The sequence below is a fragment of the Maylandia zebra genome, linkage group LG22, assembly GCF_041146795.1.
Source record: "Maylandia zebra isolate NMK-2024a linkage group LG22, Mzebra_GT3a, whole genome shotgun sequence".
NCBI lineage: Eukaryota > Metazoa > Chordata > Actinopteri > Cichliformes > Cichlidae > Maylandia > Maylandia zebra.
Window position 1 is genome coordinate 22,649,709 of NC_135187.1, and position 18,719 is coordinate 22,668,427.

The window sequence follows — 18,719 nt, forward strand, 5'->3', positions numbered from 1 at the left end:
TCAGATTCAGTGTCCCCAGCCTCCCTCGGAATGCTGTCAAAGCTGAATGTGGGAACTGAAGGTCTTCTTATTAGAGTTCGGCCTCTCTTCAGGACGCTAGCTCCAGAGCCCAAGCCATGAATTGAGGTGAGCTTGACTGTATCCAGCCAGTATCTCTCAACCTCACACTGACTCAGGTTCTTTCCCCACCAAAGTGGTGATGTTCTGTGTCACGAGCTAGTTTCAGCACTGCTGCTTGACACACATTTAGAAGAAAAAGAAGAGGAACCTGAACTGTGATAAACCTTAGAAGAAACCTAGGATTGTCATTTTATAATAATAAAACATAATAATTGATTGCATGTTATGTTGTAAAAACACAGTATGGATTCAGCTGCAGATAAAAATAAATCCCTGAAATATAATAATAGTCATTATTATTATTATTAAGAAATCATTTATATCAGCAAAACAAGAATAACATTTAGGTCTAGCTAAAAAAAAAAAGAAGGGGTGCAACGATACACAAAATTCACGGTTCGGTTCGATACTTTGGTGTCACGGTTTGATATTTTTTCATTACAAAAAAATGTTCATGCCTTTTTAATTTGTCATCTATTAAAATTATAAATATATATTTTAACTCAAAAGTACAGTTTTTAAATTTAATGTTGCTAAAACAACAAAATAATAAAAAAAAATTAAAGGAAGCTCTTTGGTCTTGGCCATGGCGGAGTTTGGAGTCTGACTGTTTGAGGCTGTGGACAGGTGTCTTTTATACAGATGATGAGTTCAAACAGGTGCCATTCATACAGGTAACGAGTGGGGGACAGAAAAGCTTCTTACAGAAGACTTTACAGGTCTGTGAGAGCCAGAGATTTTCCTTGTTTGAGGTGACCAAATACTTATTTTCCACCCTGATTTACGAATAAATTCTTTACAAATCCTACCATGTGAATTCATGGATTTTTTTTTCACATTCTGTCTCTCACAGTTGAAGTGTACCTCTGGTGCAAACCTCTGTCATCATTTTAGGTGGGGGAACTTGCACAATCGGTGGCTGACTAAATACTTTTTTGCCCCACTGTATATTTATATTTATATATATAAAAAAAAAAAAAAACACCCAGCACGCCCCTGTGGGCGGTTTATCCTTCAAGCTCGGGTCCTCTACCAGAGGCCTGGGAGCTTGAGGGTCCTGCGCAGTATCTTAGCTGTTCCCAGGACTGCGCTCTTCTGGACAGAGATCTCCGATGTTGTTCCCGGGATCTGCTGGAGCCACTCGCCTATCTTGGGAGTCACCGCACCTAGTGCTCCGATACTATATATATATCACACATATATATATATATATATATAAGATAAACATGTAACTCTTATCCTGTCTTCCTGGAGGATCTGTATGCATTCCATTGCACACATCCCTTTAAAATGTTTAGCTGTAAATAAGACAGAAAGCTGTGCTTTGGTTAAACCTAGCTATCTCTCTACAGACCTACTGCAGCCCTCGAAAACCTCACAACACAAGCCCTTGCATTCTAAGTTGGAACTTGGTGATTTGACATGTTGAGCTGGGTGAGATCCTATGTGATACTCCGCCCCAGGCAGACTACCAGTGTCCCAGGTGGGATGAGACAGAGGGGCGTGGGGGCTGAGGGATAGTGAGAAAGATGTCACTGGCCACATTAGTCACCAGCAAAAGCAGGCCATGAGTCAGGAAAGCTCGCTGTCTCATCCATCACGTCCCTCTTAACCCACTTTCCTTTCAGCCCAGCCGTTCCGACTTTTATTTTTCTATTTTCTGCTGGCTCTCCATCCCCCTGCTGACTGAGTAACTCTGCATCCTTCTTTTGATGGTGATGAAAAGAGAAAGAGAGTGCAACGAGAATAGTCCAGTGCTGGACAGATTGCAGGTTACAGTGAGAGATGAAAGTGGAAAGTGATTTAGGGTCAACCTTTGTAGTGCAACAAGGGAAACGGCGAGGAAATGGACTGTCTTCTACCAAACAGCTTTTACGATAAACATAATGATTAAAAGAAGTTTATTTCGCTTCTGTCACTACAGGCAGATAAAGAAGACAGCGCAGTGATAAAGTGTGTCTTGTTTTCACACCAGATTTCCCATGGCGGTGCGTAGAGAGAAACCCTGTGAGCTAGTGAGGCTTCTGTGGGGCATGCGATGATGATATGAGCCTCATCCAAAAAGCTGTGGGCTCAAATCCAGGACAAGGTGTTTAATTCAATGAAAGTCTAATGTTTCTAGCTCAATGATAGAGAAATAGGTTTGGAAAAGTGGGGATGAGTGAGTGAATATTTAATATATTTTAACACCAACCTGTGCAGTTTTTTTTTTTGATATTTTGAACATTTAGAAGGTTGGCAGAGCTGATAAGCTGCAGCTGCTGCTTGTTAGTTTGATTAGTGAGATGTATCCATTATGCACTGTAACCCCCCCCCCCCAAAAAAAAAACAAAACAAAATGCGCTTCACAGAAAAACTGATTGGCAAGTCCTTCGTAGTTAGTTTTGCCCGTACATCCTTCGTATCTACGAGCAAAACTAACTGCTGAACTGGATGTCCACGAGGAAGCAACTTATCGATTGGAAGTGGGCTATACCTTAAAGTTTATCGTATACCATTTAGAGTCTGTTTTTTGCTCTGAATGGGTCACTTTGCTACAAAGCAAACATTAGACTTTATTAAAGAAGATTTTAATCTAAGAGCTCATCAGGAAAATGTTTGCTGAAGTCCTGAATTCATAAAGTAGCATAATTTTCTCACAACCTTCCATGCAATTGAACCTCTCTTGTTAACCAGTGGAGTCGCCCCCTGCTGGCCATTGTATATAGATTGGCCATCTATATTAAGCAATTTGTTTATTTGAGGTAGAGAAAAAGCTAAATTTCCATTTTGTTTAATACCTAACATTTTTTGTGCTTTTTCTGTATTATCATCAATTTGTTTTTAATCACAAATATTTCTTTTTGCAATTAAAAACAAACTTTAAAGAGATGTTGGTCATTGGCTGACATTTGCCTGATGGTAGTAAGACACAGTGTCATCCATCTGTTTGCTTACAGATGTGCACTTTTTAATGCCACATTTCATTGTTAACAACCTCCGACAGGCTAATTTGAGCTGTAATTGTAGCAGTGATTGGGGAAAATTCAAAGCTTTGCTTCCCTGCCGCAGCCGATTCGACATGATTTCAGCAGTTTGTGCGAAAACGTGGTGTGACGAATCGAATTTATGTCTGCTGTCACAAGGTGATGTAGAGGGAGTGACTTGGTGACTCACCTCATTAAAGATTTTATTGGATAAAAATTTGATTGGGCCAACAGGAGAGGGAAAGCGAAAAGCTTTCTCTTTTCTGTTCATTTCATGGCTGTTAGCATTTGATTCAGATTTGTGTCTGTGTGCATCAGGCATAATATTGCTCTGCAAAGTGTGAAATGGAAATTTGTGAATATTGAGTGGTGCTCTCACTTATTGGTCAGCGTGCCTTCTGATACTTTGTACTTTTTCAAGTCGAAGTGAGACTGAAGAAATCGGATCTGAGTGTGTGAGCCGAGTGGTTCACAGAAGATTTGGATATTAGCTCAAGACCAGCAGCCAAGACATCAGTGTCAACACCCTATGTCATTCAATACTTTGGTTCTGTCTTTTGCCCCACTCTGGCACATACGTTCAGCACAGCATATGTGTGTTTGCACTATGCTGCGTTTCTCTGTGTGCGATTACGTGTGTGATCCATTTGGCTCCCAGTCTTCCCACAGCTTGGCAGTCTTACGCTCTCCTCTGTGTGTAGCTGTATAACCGGCCTTCTGTTTCCTCGCCTTCACAGACCCCTTATGATCACAGAGATACAGTACTCCCCTAACCCACACACACACGGTATAAGGTCTGGTATAATACAATGGCAGCAGGCGCTGGGGTTCACACGTACAATATCATAACCTGGGAAGTTTCCATAGTGGCCCCAAGACGAAGTGCTTTAATGGTGCTGCCTTGCCCTTGTGTACTAAATTTCTTTCATATTTCTTTTCATTCTTCATTACTTACCAGGATGTAAAAAACAAAGTGTATGATCAGGATATGCTGTTTCAGCTGGTGAAGAAACTAATATACTAAGTCGTTGAAAGCGACAATGTTATTCAATTTTTATTATTTTCTACCATATATATAGGCCTACATACTGTTCTTTATGTGGGTGTTCAGTTTAGAGAAAATGATGGATGTGTAACTAATCCCTGTGAGTAAAAAGCTAATTCTTCCAACTACTGTGAAGACTCAAATTCAGACAGTTTTTCCTGTTACTCTTGGCTCTGCATGATGTTAAGGAGGGTGAGGAACATCCTTAAAATGCTCATCTCAGGCACACAACTCTAGCTGCAAGTGCAGATGGATGATCAACCTGCTGTTCAGACCTTCTGTTTGCCAGGGCAGCCAGTCAGAAGAAATCTGGCTTAAAGGGAGAGGATCTAAAATGGATTATTTGAGATATTGCAAGAATGGCATTGCTGCACCAACACCCAATCTATGGTAAATGAGGATTATTTTGAACGGTGATTCATGCTAAGCCACTCTTATTAGAGTCTAAGAATACAAATGTGATGGTGGAAAGGAGAAGAATAGGTTTGTACCTATTTTAGATTTGCATGTGTTTAAAACTCTGTCACAATGAATGACCGGACTCAGGCGCAGAACTCTGTTGATGTTGCAAAAAATAACAGTTTATTTACACAATCACCAGGTGCCATATACAAAGTGTGAGTGGAAACTTGGTGGTGGTGGTGGGGTGGGGGGGCACACTCTTCTTCGGCCACACACACCACTCAGCAAAGACATGCCTGGGGAGACACAGGGAACCATGACAGTACCCCCCGAACTTAAATGGGAGCCTGCTGGCGACCCATCATTCTTGCCAGGATGCAGGGGTGGAACTCTCAAAGCTTGGTTTTGTCCAGAACCACTGACCGCAAAATCCAGGAGTGTTCTTCAGGGCCATAGCCCTCCCAGTCCGCCAGATACTGAAATCCTCTCCCCCCGTGGCCTGGAATCCATAGTCCATTTTATAGAGAAGACAGAGGCATGCCAGTGGCCTGGTCCCTGTGCTTCTTGGAACGATGACTCAATTTCCCATGCAATGGTCCCAATGGTGTAGGTAGGTTGCAGGATGGGTGCAGTGTCAGTTGGGTCCTCAGAGAAGGACCCAATCAGACGAGCTGGGATAGAGTGTCCGGTTTCACATAATGAGAACCTGGCCTATAGGTAATAGAAAAATGGAAACCGGTGAAAAACAGGGTCCATCTGGCTTGCCCGGGGGTTTAACAGTTTGGCGGACTGTAGGTACGCTAGCTTTTTGTGATCCGTCCATGAGATGAAGGTTGGACCGTGCCCTTGAGCTGGGTCTCGAGTCCTCCAGGGCAAATTTTATTGCCAGCAACGCTGATCTCCCATGTCGTAGTTGTGTTCTACAGGGGACAAATGGTGAGAGAAAAAGGCACATGGAGGGAGCTTACTCCATCCTTTTGTTAGGAGAGCATGGCATCCACCCCCGAGTTGGAAGTGTCTACTTCCACCTTGAATTGGAGACCCAGATCCAGTTGGGAGCTGAGGCGAAGTGCTCCTTGAGAAGTGTGAAGGCAGCTTGGGCATCCTAATCCCACTGGAAAGAAATCTTAGGAGAGGTTACGTGGGTTAGAGGAAAAGCAATTTTATTAAAGTCACGAAAAGAATCTACGATAAAAGTTAAAGAAACCGAGAAAATGTTGGAGCTGCCTGCTATCTGTGGGCTCGGGCCAATTCAGCAACAGCTTGAACCTTGACGGAGTCCGGTTTCAGGTTCCCCTCCTCAATGATATACCCCAGGAAAGGAACAGTCTCAACATGGAATTTGCACTTCTCCCCCTTAATGAACAGTTTATTCTCAAGTAGCTGCTGGAGAATTTGCCTAACATGGTTCTTGTATGGTTCTTGTACAAAGACACTCACGCTCACAGTCACAACTCCAGGGGTGGAAACGGGGACGGGTCCAGCAAGATCTATAGACTAGAAAACATGACTGGAAGCCAGGAAAAACACCGGGAATGAGAATACACAAGAAAGAGATGGGGTTACACCGACAAGTGTCGTAACGATCCAGCGATGAGAAACACTGAGCCATCACCTTAAGTAGTAGCTGGAGTGTCCGGAGAACAAGAAGCAGGTGCGTGATTATTTGCTGGAACCCGCAATGAGTTCCACCCTGGCAGAGGAGAGCAAGAGAGAGAGATTACAACAACAACATCCCGAGGAGACACAGGGAACAATGACAAACTCAGATTCTGTTTTTTTTTTTTTTTAATCAGTTGGCATGTTGTTCCTTTAGTCAGAATTCAGATATCAATTTCTGTGCTGGATGGAATTTTATCTGCACAGTTCCTTAATTTATAATGAAATGAACTATGGACCGATCAGATATTACATATCGGTATCGGTCCGATACTGGCCTAAATTACTGGATCGGATATCGCAGAGAAATAAAAAATGTAATCCAATCCATTAAATATAACGAAAGCACCTCACAAAACTTGTGACATGGCGTAACTCGGCTCATAACCTTAGCACGTCGGAGCAGTATGCATCACGTGATAGAGCGGCTGTGGCGTGCAAGACCTGTCGGTGGTCTGGTTGAGCATTTGGAGCCTTGCTACCAACCCGGCATTTCATCTCCGACAAAGTTATCCCAGAGAGAAGTAAAGCAAGTGTGTAAGTTCATCTCTGAATGTTTGTAAAGCATTCCAGCGTTAAGCTTAACAACCGATATATGGATCGACTGCTTCTTCTGTCTCCCTCCCTCTCGTGCTGCTACTTCAATCGTGAAACTGATCAATGATCAGCTGATCGGCTTTTCTGTCGCGACTCCGTCTCTCTTGTTTGTTTATCACCCACTTTGCACCAGAAAGAGGAAACCAGCGGATAAACAACAGCAGCACGTTTAACCTTGATAAGCTGTTGTTAGAATCTATTTAATGTTACTTTCTACACCAGGATCTTTTTCTACGTAGCTGACGGCTGGTAACTGTGCAGGGGCGGATCTAGCAAAGTTTAGCCAAGGGGGCAGGTAGGGCATTAACAGGGAAAAGGGGGCAAAAATACATACTTTTCTTTCTTATTCTCGCTTGTATTAAATAATTATCTGAATCTTACACCCAAAGTTTTAATTTGATGTAAAATGAATAGAAGTCCATTACTGTATATAGTAACTATTAAGTTTCCTTTGGAAAGGCAACAACTGTGCAGTCTGCAATTCTGTAGAAGAAAGATGTTGAATCTATTTAATATTTCTTGAAAAATAATTGATTTTGGTGCATTTTTTTTCACACTGCATCAAATTAAGGTTGATTACGTTGATTAAGCATCATGAGGTGGAGCGTGGGGGGTGGTTCCCTTTTTTTTGTTGTTGCTGGGAGTTGGAACCCTGTTAGTTAGGTTGCTTAATATTTACGCTAATTACTCTTTAAAATACCAGAATAGGGAGGATGGTGTAGGTTTAAGTTTATTAGACTGATCAGTATTGCTGAATTATGAAATATTTTGGGTGCAGTGTATTTTTTTGCATACAGGTATAACAGAATATCTTTAGAGTTATTTTTTTTTAAATTTGAGTATGAACTTATACAAAATGCAGCAAGATATTAAAAAACAGTTTTATTGATTAAAAAAACACTATCGGATTCATATCGGTATCGGCAGATATCCAAATTTATGATATCGGTATCGGTATCTGACATAAAAAAGTGGTATCATGTCATCTCTAAAATGAACCAAAAAGTGCTGTTAGCCAGGACAGCTGTTATCCACTTCAGTAATATACACGCTCTTTATAGTTAACATCTGGTTGTCATAGTGTAAGTTGTGTATTGTGTGCCTCTAAATGCCTGATGTCATCTGACTGATATCAAATGAACAACACTGTCTTAATTAATATACTCCCCCATATTAATTTAGTTGTGATCTAGCTCACTTTACCCTTCACTGTCCCATGTGGGAAAATTCAGCCAAAAGCTTTTGGCAAGGATGCATGAAAATAGATATGTCTCTTAGAAAATAATATAAGCTAACTAAAAACAGTAATAACTATCAGCAGAGGGAGTAAATAGTAACAGCATTAGCAGATGAGAAAAGACAAGTTAAAATAGGTAAGATTGTTTATCGGGGTCAGTTTACATTGAGGGGTGAGTCACCTGATGACACACTCACACCTACTGTACAGTAAATCTTTAATATCTACACTGCTGCTAAATTGCCAATTAATTAAGTGCACGGCCAGTGTAGTCTGCATAGTAGAGAGCAACTTTTAAGAGACCATTAATGGATTGCTCAGCCATATCTAATTACAAGGTTGTGGCATTTTACGAGAGGAAGAGAAAAGAGAAGTTTTTTCCCCCGCTCCTTTGTTTCTCTGGGCTTTCTTTCAGCAGCTGAATTATGCTGCCTATAAACAGTCCAGTTTTGTTTTTGGTTCTTTACATGGTTTTCTGGAAGCTGATATTAGTTTAAACCTGGAAGACTCAAAACATGAAGTGTATCTGTCATTTGTCCTGTTGTGTCTTTGATCCTATTTTCCTCCTCTCTGCCCCAGCTGGTTACACCTCCAGGTGCCTGGTTCAGCCCAAGGTTTCTTCCTGTTAAAAAGGAGTTTTTTCCTTCACACTGTCACCAACTACTTGCTCATTGGGGGTCATTTGATTGTTGGGATTTCCTTTGTATTACTATAGGGTCTCTTAATTACAATATAAAGCGCCCTGAGGCGACTGTTGTTGGGATCTATATAAGTAAAACTGAATTGAATTGAACTCAATTGAATATATAAATGCTCTCCTTGTTTTTTTATGGGCCTTTCTGACCAGTTAACTACCAAAATAAGCTGTTAACTGTGAAACACGTGAACATCGGTAAATATGCTTTGTGTTGTTACTGAAAGCTAAATGAGAGGACCATCAAATTCATATTTTAATGGATGCTTCTCTAATCTGTGTTAAAAACATGTGAAGGCACAGGGCAGAAAAAGACTTTGCACAAAAGCCTAAAAAAAGGTAAAGAACGAAACAGTGAATTGGTTTTGACATGCTAACTTTAAGTCATATTTAACCTTAGGGGAGTGAAAGAGGTTTTTGTTTTTTGTTTTTTAAATAAAGTTGAAAACCTACTTATTCCCGTTTGCTTTCAGTTCCAGTTGAGAAGGGTACCCTGGCTTTGACTAAGCAGTCTTATTCACTTTATTTTACCGGATGAGTTGTACGGTATATTTATTGTTAATTTAGTAACTGTTATGTCTAGTGTATGTTTTGTATAACATGTACAACACTTTGATCAATTGAGGTTGTTAAAATGTACTATAGATATAAACTTTTACTTGACTCCACCTGATGCACTTTAATAAGTGAAAGCTAGGGGTTCTGCGGGCTGGAGACGGGTTATGTTGAGGTGTGGAGGGTGAGCTCAGAGCCACCAGAATGGGCGGAGAGGGTGGTTTGCTGACAGGAGGGGAAATAAATGAGCTTTGAGATGAGAAGTTAGAGAGCACAGAGACATATGGCGAGGGAGCTGTCTGACATAGAGATGAGGATGGATGGGCTCTGAGTCTGCCTGTAGGTTGAGGAAAACGCTGTATGGGGACAGGTGCATAGTGCCATATTGAGCGGTGACATTATATCTTAGATTTTAGAAGTAGACAGACTGAAAGAATGTTAGGTGGTGTAACCATGTCACTGCAGTATACAAACGAACAAAAGAATTACTTATTACTGAAATGATCTGACCCACTTTAAATGTATTATATTTTGTTTGGCTTGATACATCATGGCACACTGTAAGGGAAAAAAAATCATTCCAATCAGTCCTGTTTGTGGCACATTAGTATATGTGAGGGGGCAAACTCCTCAAGATGGGTGGTGACCATGGTGGCCATTTAGAAGTCGGCCATCTTGGATACAACTTTTGTTTTTTCAATAGGAAGAGGGCCATGTGACACATCAAACTTATTGGTAATGTCACAAGAAAAACAATGGTGTGCACCGAACTGGGTCACTTTCGTATGCGGTGCTGAATCCGATACATATCTGATGTTTTAGAAGCGACTGCTGTTTAAATGGTCATGTCGCATTAAATCCGTCTTTTATGTCATCGCGAATGCTTCCTGGCCATCCAGTGTAGATGTTAGTGAAACTGTTTGGAAGACAACGTTGGAGAAACGTGAACATTTTATTTGTACTGTATAATCTGCAGGTTCTGACAGAAATCTGCAACTATCCTTTGAAGCACCGCTCCTCTAAAACAGCAATAAGGATAATTATTAGGCCATATGTAAATAACAAAATAACGTTATAACTTAAAGTAAAATTGGGAAACAAGTCTTTATATTAACGGCCATCAGTCAAACAATACTGTTTGGTCTGGGTCTAAACAGAGCGCGTTGTGTGTGACGTCTTCTTTTGCGCACGCGGGCGGCTTTGAGGGTTCACACTAGAGCGCGTTTGCTGTCACATTTTATTTGTAGTGTGAACAAGCAGACAGAAAATTGGAATTGAGCATTAAGACCTGCAGTGTGAACGTAGCCTTAGTGACTTTAAAGCTCATCATTATGTCTGCTTTGTTTAACAAAACAAAATGTAAAAACCGAAAATGTGTGGCTGTTTAGGAGGTTAAGGGTTTTTTTGATAGGTAGGAAATGAGCAAAGAATGAGGGATGTGTGGTATGCGACAAAGATTTGACAGTTGAAACAAACTGTGGGGGTAGCAGTTACGTGGTATCCCAAACCATTTGACTTGGTTGCCAGGAAACCACTGGAGACAACCAGAACTGCTGGTAGGCAGATTTACTATATATGGACTGAGACAGGTATGCTGTTTCTGCAGTCTTTTTGCAACGCTGGGCTAAGATAACGTCTCATGGCTCTATATTTAAGGTACAGTGTAAGGAAGTGGAGAAGTGCTTAAGACATTGATTCTGAACCATAGCTGTATATAAAAGATGGATTTAGCCACAGTGACGCCACCCACTGGAAGTCCATTTCTGAAGCCTTAAAACAGAGACAGTATTTTGTCTTGTGGGTTTTTGTTGTTGTTTTATTTTAAACCAGATGGGTGAATCTGAATGACATGAATGTGAATCTCACATGGCTTGTTAATCACGATGTAAGCAAACCCAAAATAATATTCTTTTTCATCTTCTATTTTACTCTCCTTAAGAGCATGATTGCCAATTCAACTGAGGTCGTTTCGACAAGCAGATTAGTTTTCCCCTTGCTGGGTACTACAATGAACACAGATTAAAGTCCCTTCTGAATTGGCTCCACTTTGCAGAGCTGGTTTCTATATCAAGTGTGTTTTCAAATTTTTAGTTAGCACCAAATAACAACTACAGTTGCCTCAAGATGCTTTAAATTTTAAAGACCCTGCAAAAATACAGAGAAAAAAGCGAAACCCCCAACAACCAGATGACCCCCTATGAGTAAGCATTTTGGTAACAGTGGAAAGGAAAAACTCCCTTTTAACAGGAAGAAGCCTCCAGCAGAACCAGACTCAGGGAGGCACAGTCACCTGTTATGACTGGTTGTGGGTGAGGGGAGGAAGACAGGACAAAAGACACGCGGTGGAAGAGAGTCCGAGATTATTAATAACGAATGAAAATAAGTAATAATGAATTGTAACTGATTGTATGTACAGCCTGTTTCTAACTCTTTGTTTGTGAAAAAGAAACAAACATACTTACTTTTGTTAGCTTCTAATGCAATACATTAATGTAGCAAATTAACATATATGAAGCACACATTCAGTTTAGCTTGTGTCACATTTAAGCCTGTGATCCACACTCACTGATACTGTGGAAGATCTCATTAGAAAGAATAAGGAGGCTGGGATAGATGTCTCAGTTACTGTCACTGTCAGTGTCATATTCTTCTCCCTCTCCTCTTTCCTTCTCTCCATTATTTCACACAGATCAGACTGCAGCTTTGTGCAGTTTCCCCCCCTTTTTTACACTGTCCATTCATTATGAAGCATCTCTCATCCTCCCACGTTTCAGTCCCCATCCTTTCATTTCCTTCACTTTTCTTGTGTGTCCTCTCTAAAACCCACAGTTATTCTATTTATCTCTCGCAGCCTTCTCTCTATCTCTATCCTATCCTCATTTTCTCCCGCTCTATCACTGCATGTTCCAAGAGAGCCAGAAAAGAGAGAGCTGGAATAGAGAAAAAGGAGAGAAGAGAAGAGAGGGGAAAAGGAGAAAGACATGAGAAGAATATACAGGGAGTACATGTTCACCTGGATTTCTGTTTTCAAGCCCCTGCTCCTCCCCCTCCTGCTGCCTCTGTTTCCTCTCAGTAACAAATGTCAAAGCATGCAGACCCGCTGCCTCAACCTCCTCCTCCCCCTCTTCAGCTTATTATTATGACTTTCATTACAAAATACCAAAATCTGCCCTTTGCTACATCAGTTCATTGTTCCTCAAAATAATCCACTTTGCCTATTCTGGTCATTTTTTTGCTTTGTTTTCTTCTAAAAATCAGCCAGCTACTTTGGGCTTATGGTGACGTGGCAGAAAGTGGTTGGGAGAATGATTCACGCAGACAAATGAAACACACTGCTTTTACATGTATTCTCTTCCAAAAATGCATAAAGGGCATATTTTACTGCATGTATGTATATATTATTTATGATTTCCAGCTGTGGGGATGTTTTAATAGTAAACTCATTTTGTGCCATTTCCAGCGATCACCGACTGAGTCTTTTAGCCACACATGTGGGACGGCTGGAGAGACGGAAATTTCCACTGCTTTTTTGGCAATAATGAATAGAAGGATTTCCATGAAGTTTTCCACTGACATTTAAAATCCTAAAATGATGAATTCTACTGACATTGAGGAACTCCATAGCTCTCCTATACCATCAGATTAGGCTAGCACATTGTAGCATGCTAAACATGCATGGTAAACATGGTAGGACAGGGCGATTAAAACTGCTTAAAAGAGGGCAATTTCAGCTGCAGTGCGTCAAACACATTACTATGCATCACTGTGACATCACAGTGGTTGTAGTACAATTGTAAGGAATGATTAACTGTATTCTGCTGCTCCAATAGGTCTGGCTGAATTGAGATGAAGGATTGTTGTCCTGAGTTAATTGTTTCATTTAGCATCATATGCGAGAAGACCAAAAATCCCAGACATTACTCTATTAAAAATCCAAAACCTTACCTTATACATACACTTGGACTGATCTTTCTCTTAAGATGATCTTCTCATGCACCTCTGCAATGTTATAAGCGTGCTTGCAGTTTTCGGATCACTCTGTAAAAAAACAAACAAACAAAAAAGCCCTAAAACCACATTTGTATTTATTCCTCTGATGTGTGCTGGACCTCACTGCGTTTCACCATTGGGAAGTAAATAAAGTCACAGGGAGGCAAAGTCAATTTAATTCAGTTCTGTTTATATAGCACCAATTCACAACAACAATCGCCTCCAAGTGCTTTAGACTGTAAAGATGTTAGAATAATAGATGCCCTATGAGGAGGACTAGGTGACAGTGGGAAGGAAGAAGAAGAGACCTCGGCACAACCAGGCTCAGTGAGGGGCAGCTATGTGAAACAAAGGACCAAACAGAAGCCATTGGAGAGAGAAGACAAAACTCAATGGCATGCAATCATGGCATTTAAACACGCGGGGACTGAAAAGAGGGAAGTGGAGAAGAGGTGCTCATTGCATTATGGGAAATCTTCTGGCACGCCTAAGCCTGTGGCAGCTGATCCAACTCTAAGTATTTGCTTTATCAAATATGAAAAACTTCGAAGCCTGATCTTGAAAGTAGAGATGCTGTCTGTCTCCTGACAGCTAAAGGCTCTTACTTTTCAAAACTCTAGGAAAAACAAGTAAGCCTACAGTCTGAGAGTGAAGTGCTGTGATAGGATAATACTACTACTACTAATAATACATTTCATGTACAGATGACTTTCACCTTTAAATAAGAACACCTGACAAGGAATTACTTACCAAAGTCACAGTATACATAAAGTAGTTAAGAAACGCCATAGAATAAAAAGCTAATACATCATAACCTCAAATTCAAACAGAATAGGCCATTTTTAAATAAAATATGTGTTTTATGACTGGCTTTAAAGATCGGGAGAGAATCAGTATTGTGAGTTAGGTCCGGGAGAAAGAGACCCAAAGACAAGGGGGCACTTGGTTGAAAGCTCTAAGGCTCTAAATTAATGCAGTATATTATCCTACTGTGAGGTCTTAAATTTGCAAAAGAAAGGGTGGCCAAACCGCTCTTTTCTTTTTGTTTTACATTTATTTGTGCCATTGTCATTTGAAAGAGAGCTATCTTCTAAGGTTCAATAGATGTGTCGAAGTGATGTAATTCTGACTGTCTTAACCTAGTTCTCATCTGCATTACTTTAAGTTTAGGCATCTAAGCTACCTGAGTGTGATATGTGATACAAATTTTATGAGGCAATGAGATAAGCGTTATAGAAAATGCGCAGTGATGAACAAGAAATATTTAGGGTGAGTATAAAAGCACAATGTCGGCCACAGCACAACTACATATTTAATGTGCCTCCAGGCTGTCGGTTTAGCCTCCGTATGATCGCTCTTGTGATGGGAGAGAAAAGGAGCAGAGTTAAAGAAGGTCCCAAGTCACAGATGTTTTTTTTTTTTTTTTGGCTTAACACAACTGCAGGTGTAAGCAATGGCTGAATCCCATTTAATAGCTAGTGAAAAAAAGTTTTATTAGTAGAATTGTACCTCTGCCAGTACAAAAGGTGGCGTACACATCAGTTTGAGAATACAAAGGTGATCAGAGTTTGGCGAGCGAGTACACGCGCGCACTGCCATGATTCAGCCAGCCAGTGATGACTTGGCTCTGGAGTTTATCATCTGTCGCTGTTTAAGGTCAGACAAAAAAAAAAAAAAAAGATTAAAAAAAATACAGGAGACAAATACCAGCTGACAGGGTCACCCCTCAACAGCAGGCCAGTCCTGACATTTGTGTGCGTGAGTATGTGTGATGCCACAGATATAGTTTACCTCACTTGGACAGTGTGCTGCCATCTGCACTGTCCTCGCCTGCTGACCTTTGTGTTCTTTGTTTTCTCAGTTTTCAAAACTGTTGAAGATGAAAAAGACTTTTTAGAGCTTTTCACTTTTTCACTGTGTCTTTTATGGTGTAAGAACTCATTTTTTCTGCCTCTGCAGTAAGTGTGTAAAACCAAACTGTGGTTGAAATCGAAACTTGGTGTCCTTCAGCCCCGGGGAGCTGCTGCTGCGGCTGTAAGACAAGCTTTTCCACTGTGTTTTATGAGACACACTGCACGTCAAGACGTCCTTTTATTTGAGCTCTTCTCCCCTATTTGTTCTTTCACGATCACCTGACTCTCTGTCCTCTCTCGTCTCTTTTGTCAAGCCAAACTTTCCGGCCCCTTCTCCCCCCCCAGCCCATCGGCCCTCCAGTCCAACAGGACCATGATGCTCAGCAGCTCCGTGGAGGTGCCCCGCCCGGGAGGGATGAGTGGCTTGAGCGGGCTGAGCACGGCTGCCCGGAACGTGGTGCGCTCCTCCAGTATCTCAGGGGCCATGTACAGCCTGGAGAAAAGTCCTGGCAGCGGGGGCCCAGACTCTGCATCACTGACTGGGACTAAGAAGCGGCGCTCCAGTTTGGGTGCCAAGATGGTGGCCATTGTGGGGTTGTCACAGTGGAGCAAGAGCACACAGCAGCTCAACCAGCAAGGTCAGTTTACAGTCTAAACTACTTAATCTGTCAGTCGTTCTCTCTATGTATGTTCACTTTCTGATTCCACCTTTCTGACACTTTCACCAAGGCAAATTCATCTGTTTTTCCTCATTTCCCCAGCCGTCATCCTCATAGCTTCTGTTTTTTCTTTCTGTATCCTTTCCTTAGTTCTAACCTTGGTCTCTCCCCATCTGTTTTATTGTGATTTTAAAAGTTTGAAGATTTTAGATTCTTTTTAAAATTGGGGTTTTGTTATTTCGAAGAGGAAGGAGGATCATTTTTATCCTCCTGAATTTTCTTTAACCCTTGTTCCTTTAAATTGATTTAAATACCTTGCTGCAATTGTTAAAATGACACTAAAACTGTTATAACAGAATAATTATTATTATAGTTAACATTAGCATAATCCACTCTAAAGTGTATCTGGGGTTATTTTGACAGCTACAGTATTTGATTGAACAAGCTTTATCTTTTAAGGTGTTAGTATTGTAGCGAGTCCTTTTTGAAAGGCTGCAGCACATTTGTGAGCGTCGCCGCGTGTTGAACTCTGCAGCGGGTTTGCAGCGGCAGCAGCAAGTACGCATGGTGATTGTTTGGTAGCGGCATTATGTTCTAATGCGTCTCCTGCGGCGTATAATTACAGATCCTGTGCAGCTGCAAGAAAAGCGTTTCTCACTTTGCGCCTCAGTGGCGAACACAAACCTACTCTTTCCTGGTGGAAAATAAGAAAAACATGTCACACACTGAGACTTTGTAAAGGCTGAGAGGCATGGGCAGGAGGGGCAAGGGGAGCAGGGGATGCATCTTATTTGAGTGCAGCCAAATTTTTCCTTTTTTCTTTTTCATTCCTCTATCTGTCAGTATGAAAGAAGTTGTTCATCTCCTCGTGTCCTCTTACACATTCTGTTTCTCGTCTCAGCACATCAAACTGTAACTTTTACAGAACAGAGTGTTCGTGTCTGCATGTTTCTTTCTTTCTTCTTGCCTAGCTGTACACCGTCTGTGTCTAATTCTGTGTAAGTGTTGAAATATATCACAAGATCTGGCTCTCTGCTGCTTTGTGCAGCAGCGTGTTTTTACCGGTACTTTAAATTATATAAGCGCTTTATTTTAAACAAAAATGTCAAATACGTATTTATTGTACCTGCTCAGTTGTGTATATTTGTCAGTCAGACAAAACTGTGCAATTGAAAGATTTCACAATAGACGGCGTTGACTCATCTGCAAACACTTGCCATTTATTTTTTAAGCTGTTTTGAAACCAAAAAAGGTGTAGCACAAACCGGAGAACATTCACCTTCAAAGTAGAAGTTGTGCTATGCTCTTTGCGCCAAATTTAACACTAGTGACTCCCAGCAGCCTCCAACAATCACTTGCTAACTGGTTGCAGAATACACACTTATCCCTGGGTAACAGTGCTTACAAGTGGGCATTATTAACCGGTCTAAAGGCTTTTGTGAGTGGAGCATTCGATTTCACAGTGACTGCTCCAGCAATCGGTTGGAGAATGCACATTTTCCCCTCGCAATTTGTTATTGCCGTATGGCGCATGTTTGGCTATGCAAGTGGGGCCTAACTCTAGCCCTAGATATCTTATAGCCTTTTTCCACTAGTACCAGCGTGGGTTGATGCTGTTTTTAGGGCTTTCCATAAAGTGGTAGTATCTGGTACCAGGTACTTTTTTAGTACCTACTCGGCCAGGGTTCCAAGCGATCTGAGGTGAAAATGTGACATCAACAGACTGCATCCAACTGTTTGGCTAGTCAGTGGCTTCAGTTAATGAGTCATGAGCCCTATGAGTCCCTTCATGAAAATACATTCCAGCAATATGGGAAATGGCTACACAAAAAGCAGCACAGTGGTTCCCGAGTCTGACAAAAAGCCATACAACGAGCAGCAGGTATACCATCGTCTCAACATCCTCCATTGTTGTGGTGTTGGTGTTGAATATAAATGATGTCACAGGACTTTTGGCTGCGTTGCTACAACGACCCCATGCACATTTTGTGATAGTTGATGGTATATTGCCAAGTTGAGCTAGTGGCTATTAATTGACACTGTGATACTCTGTGGGGTGCTAAGTTTGGACCTTAAAGCATATTATTTTTCATAGAATTGTGATTTATTCTTAGAACTCCACCGAGTAATTGGCCAACGGCTGGCATATGACAGTTTTGTGCCCTAACCAGAGACCAGGGCCCTATTTCAGGAAGCGGGTTTAGAAAACTCAGAGTTAAAAATGATACACGGGGTTGAGTAACCCCGAACTGTCCAACTCGGAATATTCGGTTTCAGAAAGGCTGATAACAATTAGTTCAGTCAACGCGGAGTTGCTTTAACCCCAAATTAAGCGCGCACACGAGGATACATAAAGCCCTGATTAGTGGAGCACAGATTAAGCGAGTCACCATGGAGACGGAGGGAAAGGAGGCGCGGTCAATGTGTTTTACAGTGCTTGAGGCCGAAATTTTGATGGCAGCATATGCCGATAACATGCAAATTTTGCGGAAAAAAAGTAACACAGCCTCAGCTGCAAAAGAAAGGGAGCATGCATGGCAAAACATAGCCGACAGAGTCAATGCGTGAGTGTTAATTTAAACATTGATCTAGGGATTTCCACCCATTTAACACGTTATTTTATTCTATTTTATTTTATTTTTTATTTCATACATTTTATTTTGTGATGTGATGTGAGCGCAGGTGCAACCCAACAGGCCCCAAACGTTCCTGGCAGCAAGTAAAAATGAAATATAAAAATATAGTCCAAACAGGTAAGGTGTAATTGTATTATGAGAAAAACAGGTGGGGGTCCTCCACCACCACCACTCACAGAGGCTGAGCAGTTGGCTTCCACATTTGTGATAATGTTGGCAGCATCACATATGATCTTCACAGTGCAGAGAACACAAATTAGCATCCATTACTATGATGAAATAATTTGTTAGTTTGAAATGCTACAG

At 41.2% G+C, this 18,719-nt stretch overlaps 1 protein-coding gene across 2 annotated transcripts in view; it reads left to right on the plus strand.

The window, feature by feature from the left end:
* The window catches only part of rims3 (regulating synaptic membrane exocytosis 3), a 51,478-nt gene that overhangs the window by 5,474 nt on the left and 27,285 nt on the right, over positions 1–18,719 (plus strand). For both annotated transcript variants that reach the window (XM_004547828.4, XM_076879170.1), the window contains exon 2: positions 15,433–15,756. In XM_004547828.4, the coding sequence (XP_004547885.1) occupies positions 15,492–15,756 (265 nt within the window). In that variant the 5' untranslated portion in view covers positions 15,433–15,491. The remainder of the gene's footprint in view (positions 1–15,432; positions 15,757–18,719) is intronic.